Source organism: Lynx rufus, unplaced genomic scaffold, assembly GCF_022079265.1.
Source record: "Lynx rufus isolate CCGP_SWC_20201006 ecotype Redwood Valley unplaced genomic scaffold, mLynRuf1.p SCAF_1, whole genome shotgun sequence".
Lineage (NCBI taxonomy): Eukaryota > Metazoa > Chordata > Mammalia > Carnivora > Felidae > Lynx > Lynx rufus.
The window spans coordinates 88,333,585-88,348,075 of record NW_025814823.1 but is presented as its reverse complement, the minus strand read 5'-3'; the positions used below and the strand labels follow the sequence as shown (position 1 = coordinate 88,348,075).

The 14,491-nt window shown below is 58.7% G+C and overlaps 2 protein-coding genes across 7 annotated transcripts in view; one reads left to right on the top strand and one right to left on the bottom strand.

Annotated features, from left to right (window-relative positions):
* Positions 1 to 444: 444 nt before the first annotated feature.
* On the bottom strand, positions 445 to 5,101 carry JMJD4 (jumonji domain containing 4). Of its 4 annotated transcripts, none has more exons than XM_047082434.1 (6): positions 4,740 to 5,101; positions 4,474 to 4,639; positions 2,353 to 2,478; positions 1,877 to 2,144; positions 1,341 to 1,487; positions 445 to 885 (listed from the first exon to the last, which is right to left on the bottom strand). In XM_047082434.1, exons 1-6 carry the CDS (start codon positions 5,002 to 5,004, stop codon positions 577 to 579), a joined length of 1,281 nt encoding a protein of 426 aa, XP_046938390.1. In that variant the 5' UTR covers positions 5,005 to 5,101; the 3' UTR covers positions 445 to 576. The 4 variants fall into 4 exon arrangements, with proteins under 4 accessions (XP_046938390.1, XP_046938399.1, XP_046938375.1 ...); XM_047082443.1 differs by having other exon boundaries at positions 1,389 to 1,487; XM_047082419.1 differs by having other exon boundaries at positions 793 to 885; positions 1,341 to 2,144.
* Positions 5,102 to 5,367: 266 nt separating this feature from the next.
* Positions 5,368 to 14,491, top strand: part of SNAP47 (synaptosome associated protein 47) — a 51,408-nt gene continuing 42,284 nt past the window's right edge. For all 3 annotated transcript variants that reach the window (XM_047082408.1, XM_047082395.1, XM_047082400.1), the window contains exons 1-2: positions 5,368 to 5,462; positions 13,357 to 13,883. In XM_047082408.1, the coding sequence (XP_046938364.1) occupies positions 13,399 to 13,883 (485 nt within the window). In that variant the 5' untranslated portion in view covers positions 5,368 to 5,462; positions 13,357 to 13,398. The remainder of the gene's footprint in view (positions 5,463 to 13,356; positions 13,884 to 14,491) is intronic.

Sequence of the window (14,491 nt, the reverse complement as noted above, 5' to 3'; positions counted from 1 at the left end):
AGAAGCCCTGGCCTGGGGGCTGCCCTGGGCCCCAGTCCCCGCCAACAAGAAGGGGCTTGCTCCAGGGGAAGATGCACATTCACACATACCCTGCCAGACACACCGGCTGCCTCACGCTGCCGTGGACGGGAGGCCTGTGGGCTTGCAGGCTGGTCTTTGCTAAAAGGCCGGGGACACCGAGAATCCCAGCCACCTTCTGCCCCCACCTGAGTCCCCAGCACACTCCAGCCTTATTGCTGCAGATCTCACTTATCAACACCTCCCACCCAGCACCTCACTGGATCCAGAATACTCAGCCCTGGCTGAACCTCAGGACCAGGAGCCTGGACCCTCTGCACAGGCATCAGAGCCCCAGGGAGGCCAGCGGACAGCCAGGACGCTATCACGCCCTTAAGAGCAGGAGCCATGCCTGGGACACTGGAGACCACAAGGCTCAGTGGGAGGTGATGTGTCCCAGGCTACACAGAAGCGTGGAGCTTTATTTCCGGAAGGCACACCAGAGGAGACCACCTACCCTCCATGCTGGTGCCCCACAATCCTGTCACGTCATGGGGTACCTGATCCACGCAGCATGCATTAAAGAGTCGTGGTGGTGACCACGACCTCCTCTAGCTGCCTCAGAAGCTCCTCAGGCTGCGGCGAGAACATGCTAGTGTCCACTTTCTGGAAGTCTGGGTGGGCCACCACGGACGCCAGCACCTCGGCAATCCGGCCGATGTCGAAAGCAGCCTGCTGGGGGCCCAGCAGAGTGCCCTCGCCACCCTCACCCTCCACTTCATCAGGGCCCATCCCCTTCGCCAGCAGGAGAAGCCTCCTCTCAGCGATGATCTTGAGGAAGCGGTAAAATTCTTCAAAATTGATCCCAGAGCAAGCCCTCATGATGACCTGGCCAGAGAGGAGCAGCCAGTGAGCCACAGCTTGCTCACAGCTCCAGGCAAGTATCTGCTGACTGTGGGCAGGGCCCAGACCACAAAGGATCCAGAGACTTGGCCCAGTTCTCGAGGATGGGGACAGAGATGACTGGGGGTCAGCCAGCGATGGGATGGGTCTGAGTCCTGCAAGCTGGAAACCCCAGTGACCTGCCCCAGGCCCAGAGGGACCTTCACACAGGCAGACCTAGAGGCTACCACGCCCCCAAGACCACAGCTCTAGCCCCCTCTGAGAATATAGGCTGCCCTGGGGGCTGCCCCACACCCTCCCCACACTGCAGCCATGGCTCTGCAGAGCCCCTCCCCAGTTCCCCCTGTAGCCCTGTGGAGTCCCCTCCCCAGTCCCCACTGCAGCCCTGCGGAGCCCCTCCCAGTACTTCCCACACCCCCGTCCTGTCCAGGCTGGCCTACCTGGCAGTGATGGTGCCAGTCAGGCATGGTGTCCCTCCACTCACTGACCTCCTGCTGCACGGCACAGAGCTCTTGCTGCAGGAAGTGCCACATGTTGGCCAGGTTACAGCCATTGACCCAGTTGTGGTTGATGGAGATGGTGTCCTCCTGGGAGGGGTGAGGCAGAGGTGTCCCCATGAGCCCAGGGCAGGTACCGCCCCTCCCCCGGCCTGGAGGTCCTTCCAGCCCTCCCCAGCCCTGAAAGGGCTGCTCTTGTGTCCCAGAGGTGCCAGCAGGGAGAGCGGGCTGGTGGAACCTGGCCTGCACGCAGGCTCTCCTAGACAGGGTGGGGTCAGCAGAGGTGGGCCTAAACCCTCTCTGTGGAGACGCATCTGAGAACATGCCAGGGGTGAGGACTGGTGGGCCGGCCAAGGGGCAGTCACAGGGGGAGACGGACTCTCTGGGGCGGGAGCCACACCAGGAGGACCCCAGGACGTGTCTCCCTGGCCTGTCTGGGCCATGCTGCAGGCATGTGGGATGCGGTGTGCCCACCCTACCAGGTTGTGGACTTGGTGGTGCCAGCCACTGGGCACAAACACCATCTCGCCCGCCTCCTGCATGACCTCCAGCGGGGGGCTGCAGTGCTCACGAGTGGGGTACAGACGGTGGTCAAGGAGTGCAGGGGAGGTCACATCGTAGGGCAGGCCACCATGGCAATCCCGCAGGGCTTCTTCCTGCCCTGGAGGAAAGAAGAACCACTTTTTCCTCCCACAAATGTTGACAGACCAGCTGAAGGAGCGGAAGATGTCGGCGTGAAACGGTGACCTGTGCAAAACATCCCCTTAGTGCCTCTTGGCTGGGTGCCGTCTGGTTCTTTCCAGTGGGACGGCCACAGGCAGAGCCCCGGGGGGGAGAAGTGGGTTAAACTGGCCAGAAACAGGGGCTCTCATGGAGTGGATGGGCTTCAGGACCGCATGCAGGGAAGCAGAGGGGACGAGGTGCCAGCAGGAGGGAGGAAGCGGACAGACTGTACCAGGTGCCAGTGGGCCCCATGTAGACGAAGCGGTAATCGTCCACATCCAGAGAGTCCCAGTACTCGTTCAGCCAGTCGGATGAGAAGTACACAGGCAAGGTGAAGACGTCCTCCGCCGATGAGTCCCTGGAGGGGGTGGCAGGGGGCTGTGGCAGGAGTGGCTAACAAGATGCCAGATCCTAAGCATTCTGGAATGATGAGTAACCCCGAGCTGCCTTCCAGAGCCAGTGCCAACTGACCACCCAGCGCCAGTCCAGCCACCAGATGACCACAGCCTCCATGGCCCAACCACAGTCACAGCAGGTAAAATGGCTTTGGGGGCGCATCGACCACACAGGCAGGGACCTGACTGCTCCAGAACTTTCCAGCACCACTTCTAGGATTTCACCCTCTGGCTGGGCTACGGCTCCAGATGCCTCATCTGCATCACCCTGTCTTTCCAGAGTCTGGGGACCTCTGTGCTTTCACCCCACCAGTGACCTCCAGTCTGAGTGGATGCGAGACCACAGGCCCATATATGCTGAGATACTTCTCTCCTACCTCTCAACACTCCAAATCCCTCTGGTCCAAAAACCTGATCCCACAACCAAGCTGATGGGGCCCCAGGCACAAGAGCACACCAAAGCAGCCCAAGGGAGTGGGTAGCCCCCCCAACAACATGCTGGAACAAGCTTCTGGAGCCACTCACACATCTCTCATGGTCACAGACCACGAGGGGGGGAACCCCAGGAGCCCCAAACCACCTGTAGTTACCCAGAACACCGGCCACTCCCTCTGCGGCCATGCCTTTATGTGCCATCAGACTCCTGCTTATCCTTCAAAACCCTGCTCCAATGTCATGTCTCTGATGGCCACCTCTGCCTGCCTGACCCAAGTGTTGCTTGGTTCTTTCTTCTATGGTTTCCAGGGTTTCCATATGTGACACTCAGCCAAAATCAGCCACCATATAATCACTGAACAAGTTTCTCGAACAAGTTCTCGTGCAATACCTAGAACGCACACCAGAAAACTCACTTATTGTTTACTGGAAGCCTGAATCCACAGTGCGGGAGCATCTGGGTCTACAAGTCCATACGTGCTGCTGGAACAGGAGTCCCTGAGGGCCAGGACCTGTGTCTGGTCTGTGAGGAACAAGCAGCACTGGGGCAGAAAGCACCCAGGGCATGCTGCTGCCAAGTGCACTTTTGGATTAGTCTCAGGAACCTCAAGGGAGCGAATCTAGTCTCAGTTTACCTTTCTGAACCTTACTTTCCACACCAGCAAAACGAGAATTCAGTCATTCACTCATCCATCCGACACTAACTTAACACCCACTCTGTGCCCTGTGCTGCTCGCTGGGGTCTGAGTACAATGGTCGATGCTTGTGAAAAACACACCCCTGAGCAGGGGAAAGGGACCAAAAAACCCCAGGACGACCTCAGAGAGTGGGAACACAGCAGATGGGACGAGGCTGCCCATGCATGTCAGAACTCCCAGGGAAAGAAACGAGTGCTAGGTGGGGAGACCACAACAGGCCTCCTTACAGACAGAGAGTTGCTGGTCAGTGATGGAGACTTGCTGGAGACTGGAAACTCCCAGTCCAAGGTGGACAGGCACTGGCCTAACTTGGAAAAGCAGGGCTGGAAAGGGAAGGCCAGTCCTAGTGGCACCTGAGAGGAAAGGCGAAGGCTGAGTACTACCTGCCAGCTAGAGAGGGTGGAGTCCTCAAAGAGGGTTCTGGGCAAACGTGAAGCAGAAGAGGTGGCCGCGGGAGCCCACATTCCTCACAGTCACCCACCCTGTGATTGAAGAGGACGCCTCCAACCGCGGAAGAGAGCCAGGTCTGTGCGTGCCGAAACACCCTGGCTAGGGGCGGGTCGCCTGGCTGGCTCAATCCACTGAGCGTCGGGAGTCTTGATTTGTGCTCAGGTGGTGGGTGATTCCAAAACCGCGAGATCCAGCCCCGGTGTTGTGGTCTGCGCTGAGCGTGCAGCCTGCTTGGGATCCTTTCTCTCCCTACCCCTCTTCCCCCCCTGAAACAAAATCCCTAACTGGGGAGAAGATGAGCTGCCCCCCGTGTGCAACCAGGGCTCGTTTAGGTACAGGTAAAACGGCGCCCCTGCGCGCGCAGCGCCCCTTTACCTGCACAGGTGCCAGTCTTTGAGATAGAGGCAGCCCCGAGGAGAGAAATAGCCCCCCTGGATGTACTCTTGCCAGTAGCTGATGTAGTCTCTGAGCGGCATGTGTTCTTTGGGGTTCGAATTGTACTCCTGGACCCCGCAGTTGGCAACAGGCACGACGACGTCTCCTGAAACAACAGGGTCCGGCACTGACTCCTCCGAGGCTCTCCGAAGACGACCACCCTCGGTACGCGCTCCCACCGCCTGCTGCCGGCCCCCGATCCTCACCGTACTTCCGAAGCAGGTGCTCGAAGTTGGGCTTCCCGCTGGACGTCACCCAGTGCCTGCGGCTGCCCCAGCCGGCGGTGAAGGAGCTGGAGAAGACGCACGGCATGTTGGGAAGCAGGTAGCCCTTGAAGAAGTCGGCGTAGGAAAACGAGTCCGGATTCTCGATGAAGTCCACGCAGCCTGGGGGCGGGCAGGCGCTGCCTGGGGGCCGCCCCTGCAGGCCTCGGAAATGATTTTCGGCGTAGACGCGCGTCTCTCTGTCCATTCCGGCACAGGCTGGGCGTCCGCGCGGGGCGGGCGGCGCAAAGGCCGCCGCTGCCCGGTGAGGGGCGTACGCCAGGACTCTCGCCTCCCGTTGTCCGGCCCGAAGACTGGGAGTGATCGGAAGTACTTGCTGAAACTACTTCCGGAGCAGACGTTAGGGGCACCGGCTGCTCACGGCCTCCGTGCCGGCCGGAGCGAAAATCGCGACGCACAGGCTCTCAGAGCCCACGGTCGGCCCGGCGCCGCGGAGCGGAATTAAAAGCATGCGGGTAGAGTTCCTGCCCGAGTACGAAACAGGGAGCGCCGGACGCATGCGCGTAGCAGCCTGCGGGCCTCATTCTGCGCAGGCGCGGAGGCGTCCCTTAGCACCTCTGAAGCATCTGGTCCCTCCCGCATCTGAGATTGTCAAGCCGCGCCAGACCCGAGTCTCGCGGTCTGAGCGCCTCCCGGGTGACACAGGTAAGCGGCGCCCGCACTGTGCGGCTGGGCCTCTGCCGGAGCCCGCCCACACCTCCCGCGGCACAGTCCCGCCTTCCACTGCTGTCGCGGTGAGAACCTCTCCTCTTCCCAGCGCGCCACTGACCAGGGGAGATGGTGGGGCGTGCACTGGGCTGACGAAGGGGCATGGGGGTCAGAGGTGGGGCCCTGGGGAACGCTGGGGGCCCAGGGAGTGATGGGGACCAGGAGGGGACGCTGGGCACCTGGAGGGGATGCTGGGGTTCCGAGGGTGATAGGGACCTGGAGGGGATGCTGGGAACCTGGAGGGGATGTTGGGGGACCTGGAAGGGATTCTGGGGGACCTGGAAGGGATGCTGGGGGCCCAGAGGGTGAGTACCTGGAGGGGATGCTGGGAGCCCAGGGGGTTGATGGGCCCTGGATGGGATGCTGGGTACCTGGAAGGGATGCTGGGGGACCGGGAGGTGATGCTGGGTACCTAGAAGGGATACAGCAGCCCAGGGAGTGATGGAGACCAGGAGGGGACGTTGGGGGCCCCGGGGGGATAATAGGGACCTGAAGGGGATGCTGGGAACCTGGAGGGGGTGATGGGGACCTGGACAGGATTCTGGGGGCCCAGGGTGTAATGACCTGGAGGAGATGCAGGGCCTAGGGAGTGATGGGGACCTGTAGGGGATGCTGGGGGCCCAGGGGGTAATGGCCTGGAGGGGATGCTGGGGGCTCAGGGGGTGATGGGGACCTGTAGGGGATGCTGGGGTTCAGGGGGTGATGGGAACCAGGATAGGTTGTTGGGGGCCCAGGAGATAATGGCCTGGAGGGGATGTGGGGCCCAGGGGGTGATGGCCTGGAGGGGATGCTGGGGGCCCAGGGGGGTGATGGCCTGGAGGAGATGCTGGGGGCTCAGGGGGTGATGGGGACCTGGATAGGTTGCTGGGGGCCCAGGAGGTAATGGCCTGGTGAGAATGCGGGGTCCAAGGGTGATGGGGGCCTGTAGGGGATGCTGGGGCTCAGGGGGTGATGGGGACCTGGATAGGTTGTTGGGGGCCCAGGAGGTAACGGCCTGGAGGAGATGTAGGGCCCAGGGGGTGATGGGGACCTGGGTGGGATGCTGGGGCCCAGGGGGTGATGGGGACCTGGGTGGGATGCTGGGGGCCTGGAGGGGATGCTGGGGCTCAGGGGGTGATGGGGACCTGGATAGAATGCTGGGGCCCAGGAGGCTAATGGCCTGGAGGGGATGTGAGGCCCAGGGGGTGATGGGAACCTGGGTGAGATGCTGGGGGCCCAGACGGTGAGGACCTGGACGGGATGCTGGAGGCCCAAGGGCTGATGGAGGCCTGGATGGGATGCTGGGGGCCCAGGGGTGATGGGGGCCTGGACAGGATGCTGGGGCCCAGGGGGTGTTGGGGACCTGGACGGGATGCTGGAGGCCCAAGGGGTGATGGAGGCCTGGATGGGATGCTGGGGGCCCAGGGGGTGATGGGGGCCTGGACGGGATGCTGGGGCCCAGGGGGTGATGGGGACCTGGATGGGATGCTGGGGGCCCAGAGAGTGAGGACCTAGACGGGATGCTGGAGGCCCAAGGGGTGATGGAGGCCTGGATGGGATGCTGGGGGCCCAGGGGGTAATGGAGGCCTGGATGGGATACTGGGAGCCCAGGGGTTGATCGGGCCAGGGGGTGATGGAGGCCTGGATGGGATACTGGGAGCCCAGGGGTTGATCAGGCCCAGGGGATGATGGAGGCCCAGATGGGATGCTGGGGGCCCAGGGGGTGATGGAGGCCTGGATGGGATGCTAGGAGCCCAGGGGGTGATGGAGGCCTGGACGGGATGCTGGGGGTCCAGGGGGTGATGGAATCCTGGATGGGATGCTGGGGGCCCAGGGGGTAATGGCCTGGAGGGGATGCTGGGAGCCCAGGGGGTGATGGAGTCCTGGATGGGATGCTGGGAGCCCAGGGAGTAATGACCTGGAGGGGATACTGGAGGCCCGGGGGGTGATGGGGGCCTGGACAGGATGCTGGGGGCCAGGAGGGAATCCTGGGACCCATTGGGATGGTGAGGGCCGGGAGGGCATGATGGGGGAATAAGGTGCCTGAAATGGAAGTGTGGGGGATCAAGAGTGAGGATTTGAGGCTGCACACACCAGTAGGTCTGAGATGGAGGATCCTCTGAGTGGGGACGTGGGAAGGGGTGACAAGTCAGGGCCTTAGCATATTGGAGAAAGAAATGTTCTGTGAACACAAACCTACCCACATCAACATGGAAAGAAAGATTGTAGGTTTGTTACTATGTGAAGTTGGCAGATTACACATACATAGAGAGTCTGCAAGAGAGTATAGAGTTGGGCAGAACGTGTGTCACACACGGTAAAAGCAGAAGAAAGGACAATTAGAGCTCTCATCTCCTTGAGGGAAAAGCAGATGCACCTCCTTGGTCTTTTGAACCTGGTGAGAAGTTTCTGATTCTGTTCTGCAGGTGTGTGTTTACAGCTCTGAGTTGGCAGCTGGTGACTGCCTTGTAAAATCTGGACGCTGGGTTTGTCTCATTCCTGCAGGAAGGAGACTCTCTGTGTAAGGAGGAGGGACAGGTGTCTCTCTTTTATTAAATGAGGAAGATGCCACCCTGCTTACCTTTACAGGTGGGATACGGAGCTTCTGGGGATGTTGGGACTCTGAGCTTTGGAGGAGGGCTTGAGGGGGATTCTTCCCAAGTGGCATGAAGCTTACCCAGAAGGAGAACAGGGAGGACCAGAAGTGGGGAAAGGAAGAGGAGGGGGAGCAGGAGGAGAATGAGCTGGGGTGAGTCTGAGTTCCGGGTAGAAGTGGGATCCACAGTGGGAGCTGAGAACACCGAGGAGGTGGGGCAGGTGGTAGACAGTGTTTGTGGCAAGTAGAGCAGTGTGAAGAGCCGTGTGCTTCTGTGTGTGTGGTGCCGGCTTCCCACTCGGCTTCATTGTGCCCTGAGGTCAGCATGTGGCCATCAGCAAGGACACCTGGGGCCATTCATGTGGGGGAAAAGAATCACCCATGGGGTGCCTGGGCAGCTCAGTCGGTTGAGCATCTGAGTATTGCTTTCAGCTCACGTCATGATCTCAGGGTTTGTAGGCTTGAGCCTGGTGTTGGGCTCTGTGCTGACAGTGTGGAGCCTGCTTGGAATTCTCTCCCTCTCTCTCTGCCCCCCTGCCCTGCTTGTGTGCATTCTCTCTCTCAAAATAAGAAAAAAAAATCACTTATGATCCTATCCAGATAAGACTTAAAAAACTTTTTGATATAGAGCTATCCTTGCAGGTATGCATTTGTTCTTTAATTCTTTCTTCCTCTCCTTGTATGCACACACGCGCGTGCGCACACACACACACACACACAGTCTGTTTCATACGTATGAAAAGTTACATGTGTAAGCTTATGCTGTCATTACCCTTTTGCAAAAATTTGACTCTGTACTGTCAAAATCTTGCCATCTGTTGGCTCCCTGGTCCTTAATTACTGGATTTCACTTGTGGCTGCAGACCTTGGGAGGCACTTGGGGATAGTGTGGGAAACAGAGTGTTTGTGATTGTTTGAAGATTTAGGAAATACGGCTTTAAGTTTGCGGCTGAAGCTCTGAGGTTGCAACTAAGTTCCTAAGAAAGAGGAGGCTTTGGCCTAGCAGGTCCACACGCTCCCCAGGTCTGATTGCACAACTGAGCCTGTAAGTCAGGGTAGGAGTTTTGTGCTATTACCTGTAGTCCATGTGGTGGCCCTCTGGTGTGGTCAGTGTTGCCACCACTGCACCAATGGGGCTGTGGCAGCAGGCGTGAGAGCAGGGCTGGGGCCAGAACATGGGCTGTGCCCCTCAAAGGCCCCCAGATGGCAGGCCTGGCATCACTGGGGAACTGTGGGAAGAGCACATTCCTGGGCCTGGGGCAGGGCACTGCTCCCAGCCTGAACGCAGCCCAGTGATGTACTGTGCACAGCCAGAGAGGAGGGCTGCAGGGGGAGTTTAAGTTAGCACTTGGTGGGAAATGTCATGGGAATGAGGACAAATCCTCATTCTCTGCCTGCAGCGTTAGAGGGATGGTACACGCCCTGTGAATAGACCACGTTGTTGCAGCGGGACACCCCCAAACAGCACATGTGAACCTCTGGGTTGAAAGCACGAGCCTCTAAGGAGCAGGAGGTAAAGGTAATGGAAAAGGCGGCTGCCGGCGCCCAGAGACACTGCTCCCACTGTTCTGACTCCAGACCTGCTTGTGCCCAAGAGTCCTTGGAACTTGTGTAAAATGTCGCTGGTCCTGTTACTTTGGAAACTAACTAAAAATAGGGTGTTTACTTGATACTGAGTGTCAGTCCAGGGCACAGGTCTGATGTAAGCCCTGGGAGTTATCCATGCACAATAGCGCGTCTCATAAAGTGCTGAGCGTCGCACACTGCACCCACGTGCCCACTCATCTCTCCCCACGAGCATCCCCAGTTCTGCTGCTTTCCCAGGTCAGCACAGGTCCCCGTGGGTTCCAGACGCAATAAGGACTCCAGGAGCTTAGCACAGATCAGAGACCCAGGTCAGGACCTGGAAGGAAGAAAGTCATCCATGGTGGATGCGGTCAATGTTGCCACATGAGGTGATTTGTAGTTCGCTCAGCAGGCATTTACCAAGGGCCGAGGTGTGCCAGCATTGTGCCCAAGGCACCCTCCTTGTGATGTTTGCCTTCTGTGGTGGGTAGACTGAGCCTGTCAGCATGTAGGATCATTCACAAGCTCCTCAGAGCTGTGGGCAGTGCTCTGGTCGGAGCTGTGGGCAGTGCTCTGATTGGAGCTATGGGCAGTGCTATGGGCAGTGCTGTGGTCAGGGTGGGCCCACTATGGCCCACTGGCCAAGCTTGGCAGCCACCTATTTTGTCCACGAGGACAGCCATGCCCCTCTGTTGCTGTGGTGTCTTGGGTGCTTCCATCGGCAGAGCGGAGTGCTTGTGACAGTGACCAGTGCCCACGGAGTCCAGGGTATTTACTGTCTGGCCTTTGGTCAGAAGGCAAGGAGGCTGGTGTTGCTGCATAGGGTTGGGATCAAGGGCAGGAGAGGGAGGCCTGGCCTCTCAAGGGCACTGCTTCGCACAGACTAGTGAGGGCCAGTGTGGGAGTGCTGTTCTCACTTGGGTCCTCCACATCTTCCCTGTCCACTCTGTCTGCCGGGGAAGAACCATGGGAACATGAGGAAGGAGGGGTGCCGGCTGCGGGTTTCTCCTTTTGCTGCGTCCTTGGAATCATCCTCAGAATCATCCACCCTGAGTGCTGCTCCCAGTAGGCAGTGAGGTTTCTCCTCCTCTGGACTGTTCTTTCCTCTTCCCTTGCTCTTCCCTGAGTGAATTCTAGCATATCTGAGAGGTGGAGTTGTCCTGGGGTCTTCAGTTATTTTACTGGCAGATGAACAGGCCCAGCAGGAGCCATGAAGTTGGTAGAGCGAGCTCCTGACGATGCAGTACCGGTCTCAGTCACTGTTTACAGAAGGCGTGCGTGGGCTCACGCGGTGCTCGTGGAGTGACTCCTGGGCCAGCAGCTGTGGTCGGGGATTTACAGTGGGGCTCATGCGGTGCTCGTGGGGTGTCTCCTGGGCCGGCAGCCGTGGTCAGGGATTTCCAGCGGGGCTCACACGGTGTCTATGTATGGACAGGGACTCCCTGTGGGTTGCACACTGTGGGGACTAGGGGCCAATTTGGGGGGGGGCTCCTGGCTGCTGGAGGACTAGGGTCAGGCTGGCCCCAGGTGCTGACCAGTACAGTGACAGGCTCCATGGCAGGGCTGAGGTGCCTGGCCTCCAACCTTAGTCTTGGTCTCAGTATCCCAAAATCATGTTAGTCGTCCCTGGTTCTGAGAGTAGAGGCTTGCCTGCCATCCATGTTCCGGATGACAGCAGGGGCCTCGTGGAGGAAGGGCACTAGCAGGTCACCTGCAGAGGACATCACAGGTGTGTGCACCTGACTTTCCTCTCCTGCCAGAGCTCCAGGCCACCACCAGCGCTCTGTAGTCTGTTTTGTGTTTGGGTCAGTGTCAGGGGAGTGCCCTCTTGGTGGGGACAGAAGTCTGGTGAAGAGATGCTTGTTTTCCAGTTCCCACTGTCCGGCTGTGTCTGCTGCAGATGGTGACCTTGCGCACCATCCCAGCATGGCTGCAGGGCTGCTGGGAACGCTCACAGGTCGTGCCCCTCGGGAGCATGACTCAGTTGTCTGTGCAGAAGGTTGGGACCGTGGATACCTGGGTCCCTCGCACTATGAGGTTGGCGTTTGTCAGGTGCACCTGTAGTGCTGAGGCTCCCCTGGTCTGGCACTCACCATGTGGCCAAGGAGATGGGCCTCCCAGGGGGCTGTGAGCAGGCCTCCAAGGGGACAGTGTCCTGTAATCCTGGCCAGGAGGCAGCAGATGGTGTCTCAATCAGGAGGGACAACCCTGCACCACTATGAGAAGAAGCGCCTGGGACAAAAGCTGGCATGAGATGCAGAGAATTACATCCTGGAAGTGCCTGCCCCTGGTTTCTGTACCATCTCAGCTTCGATGGACTTTCCTGAGTCCCCTATCCGACACACTGGTTAACTAGGCCAGGACCACATCTGCCATCTGTGTCTGACGGTGTTCAATGAAGGCTGCTACCCACAGAACTGTGGGCAGCAGGGTGAGCTGGACAGACACATTCAGCCCCAGAGTGTTCCCTAAGTTGGGTTAGGAGCACAATGCTGTCCTTGCCCCAAGAGCTGGCCGTCACAGGAACCGCTGGCTGTCCTGCCGTGCCATCCTCCGATAAGACTTCCTTCCCATATGTCACCACACCTTCACCTGTGAGCTGTGGAGTTTAGTCTGCGTTAGCTCAGTTTGTATTTGGTGGAGCATTGCCAACTCTCCGCTCACTGTGTTTCTCTGTAAGTGGGCAGCTCCGTGCAGTACACGTGGCTTTGTTGTCTTGTCCAGCCGTTCTGCTCTAGTCCGGGTCTTTAAGGTACAACTCAGTGAAGATGTTCACAGGGGTCCAGTGGACTGAGCTCCACGGGCCCAGGCCGAAGCCAGTGTTGTTTCCTCAGGGCCTGTGGCCCGTGGCCGGGATGCAGGGACTCCCTGTGTGTTGTTAAGAGATGACATTAGTTATTTGTTCTCCCTATTTCACAGGGAAGGCCATTTTGTGACTGCGAGGGGTGAAGACAGAGGGTAGCAGTAGAAGCCCATGGTACAGGGGACCCTTGCCCAGAAGTGAGCTGGACGAGGCATTCCCAAGCCCAACTCTGGCCAAGTCAGCATCACGTGCTTGTGGCCTGAGCTTGCATAAGGTCCTCTTCCTGTCCCGGCTTTGGTGCCTTATCTGTTCAGTGAGGGGCGGACTGCGTGTCCTTCAGGGGTTGTTCACATCTGCTGTTTGTGACTTTCCGCCCTTCATTAGCAAATGCAAACTGTAGGTGTGAACAATGCGCCCCTGCTGCTTGTAACTGTATGAAACTGTACGTGTACGTTTGTATGCATAGCCTGTCGATTACGTGGAGCTTTGTGAAGTTAGCGGGCCTTACAAGAAGGGAAAAGTTTTTCTGTGGGATTTTTTCTTTTATGGTATTAAGTCAGTTTCTGCACATTTCCAGTGGAGAATGTTAGTACAGGAACTTGTCAGGAATGTGTGGGGGGAGGTGGGGGTCATCACAGCCAAAACAGTGTATGCATGAGGGATCCTGGGGTGGCCGTTTCCAGGGGTTTCTGCCCTTCAGTCAGGTCCAGCCATGGACCCTGCTTCTGGTGGGGCAGGCCTGCATCTTGCTCACTCCGGGTGGAGGGAGACGGCTGTGCTCAGAGCCTGGCCACCCCCTCTCCACCCCTGCCGGTGGTGTCTCTGGTCCAGGTGTGATGATGTGGTGTAGCCTGCCCCACCCACTGATTTATCCCTCTCCTGCATAGGCAGAGTGGCCGAGGCCGTGGAGCAGACCCACCGGGAGCCAGATGAGCAGAGAGGTCTGTGTGCACACCTGGCCGTGCTCCTACTACTTAGAGCTGGACAAGCGATGGGTCCCTGGAAAGCTTTCCTTAACCTCCTGCTCCCTGAAGTTTGCGGCTGATGAGGCCCAGGAGACGCTGGTGAGTTTCCCGCTGTCTGGCATCACTGCGATCAAGAAGGAGGCTTCTCACTTCGTCTTCAGCTCCATCACCGTCCTGGAGAAGGACAACCGCAAGCACTGGTTCAGCTCCCTGCAGCCCAGTCGCAATGCCGCATTCAGTGTCATCGAGCATTTCTGGAGAGAGCTGCTGCTCTCCCAGCCGGAAGCACCGCTTCCTGCTACCAAGGGGAAGGAGCTAACTGGCCTCATGGCCTGTTCCCAGAAGCGCCTGGAGGACACGGCCAGAGTCCTCCACCATCAGGGCGAGCAGCTGGACAGCATCACCAGGGGCCTGGACAAGATGGAATCCGACCTGGACGTGGCTGACAGGTAGACAGAGCCACGTAACCCTGCCCTGTGTGTCTTCCCCGCCATTCCCTGTGTCATACATATGGGTCACCCCGCCAGGTGGGCTACAGTGGCACATTTGTGGGGGGAGGGCTCTGTGTTTCCAGTGTCTTAGGAAGACCACCTCATTCAGGCGCCTGTGAGGGAACAGGCCATGCGGCCGGGTGACTCGTGGAGGTCACATGAGGTCCACCGGCACATCTGTTGTGCACAGCCACGTAGCAGCAAGCCTGGGGCCGCACTGAGGCGCTCCAGCTGCTCCCAAGCCTTCCATCGCAGGACCCCCCTCTGTTTCACATCAAGGACCCCACGTGGGTCATATGTGCCAATATTAATCTGTTTTTTATGAACTAAGATTCAAAAAATCACTTGTTTGTTCAAAAAGTGCAGTAATAAGCCCACGACCTGGTAACATAAACAGCTCTGTGAATGAAAAATAGTTTTTGTAAAACAGACATGCTTAGTGAGAGGGTAGCCTTGTTTGGGGTTTTGCTCCTCTCTTTCCCGCACAGTCCTGCCGCCCACCTGCTTCTGCAGTCGCCTGCAGGTCATACTGTGTCCTGGGGCCTCTGGGTGCCCCTCACATGTCC

What these genes read in the sequence shown, in the direction of transcription:
- JMJD4 (XM_047082419.1), bottom strand. Translation starts at nt 5,004, where the DNA reads ATGGACAGAGAGACGCGCGTCTACGCCGAAAATCATTTCCGAGGCCTG. An exon ending in GCACCTGCTTCGGAAGTACG is followed by an intron (nt 4,640 to 4,739) that starts GTGAGGATCGGG and finishes CTGTTGTTTCAG; the next exon opens with GAGACGTCGTCGTGCCTGTT. An exon ending in AAAGACTGGCACCTGTGCAG is followed by an intron (nt 2,479 to 4,473) that starts GTAAAGGGGCGC and finishes CACCCCCTCCAG; the next exon opens with GGACTCATCGGCGGAGGACG.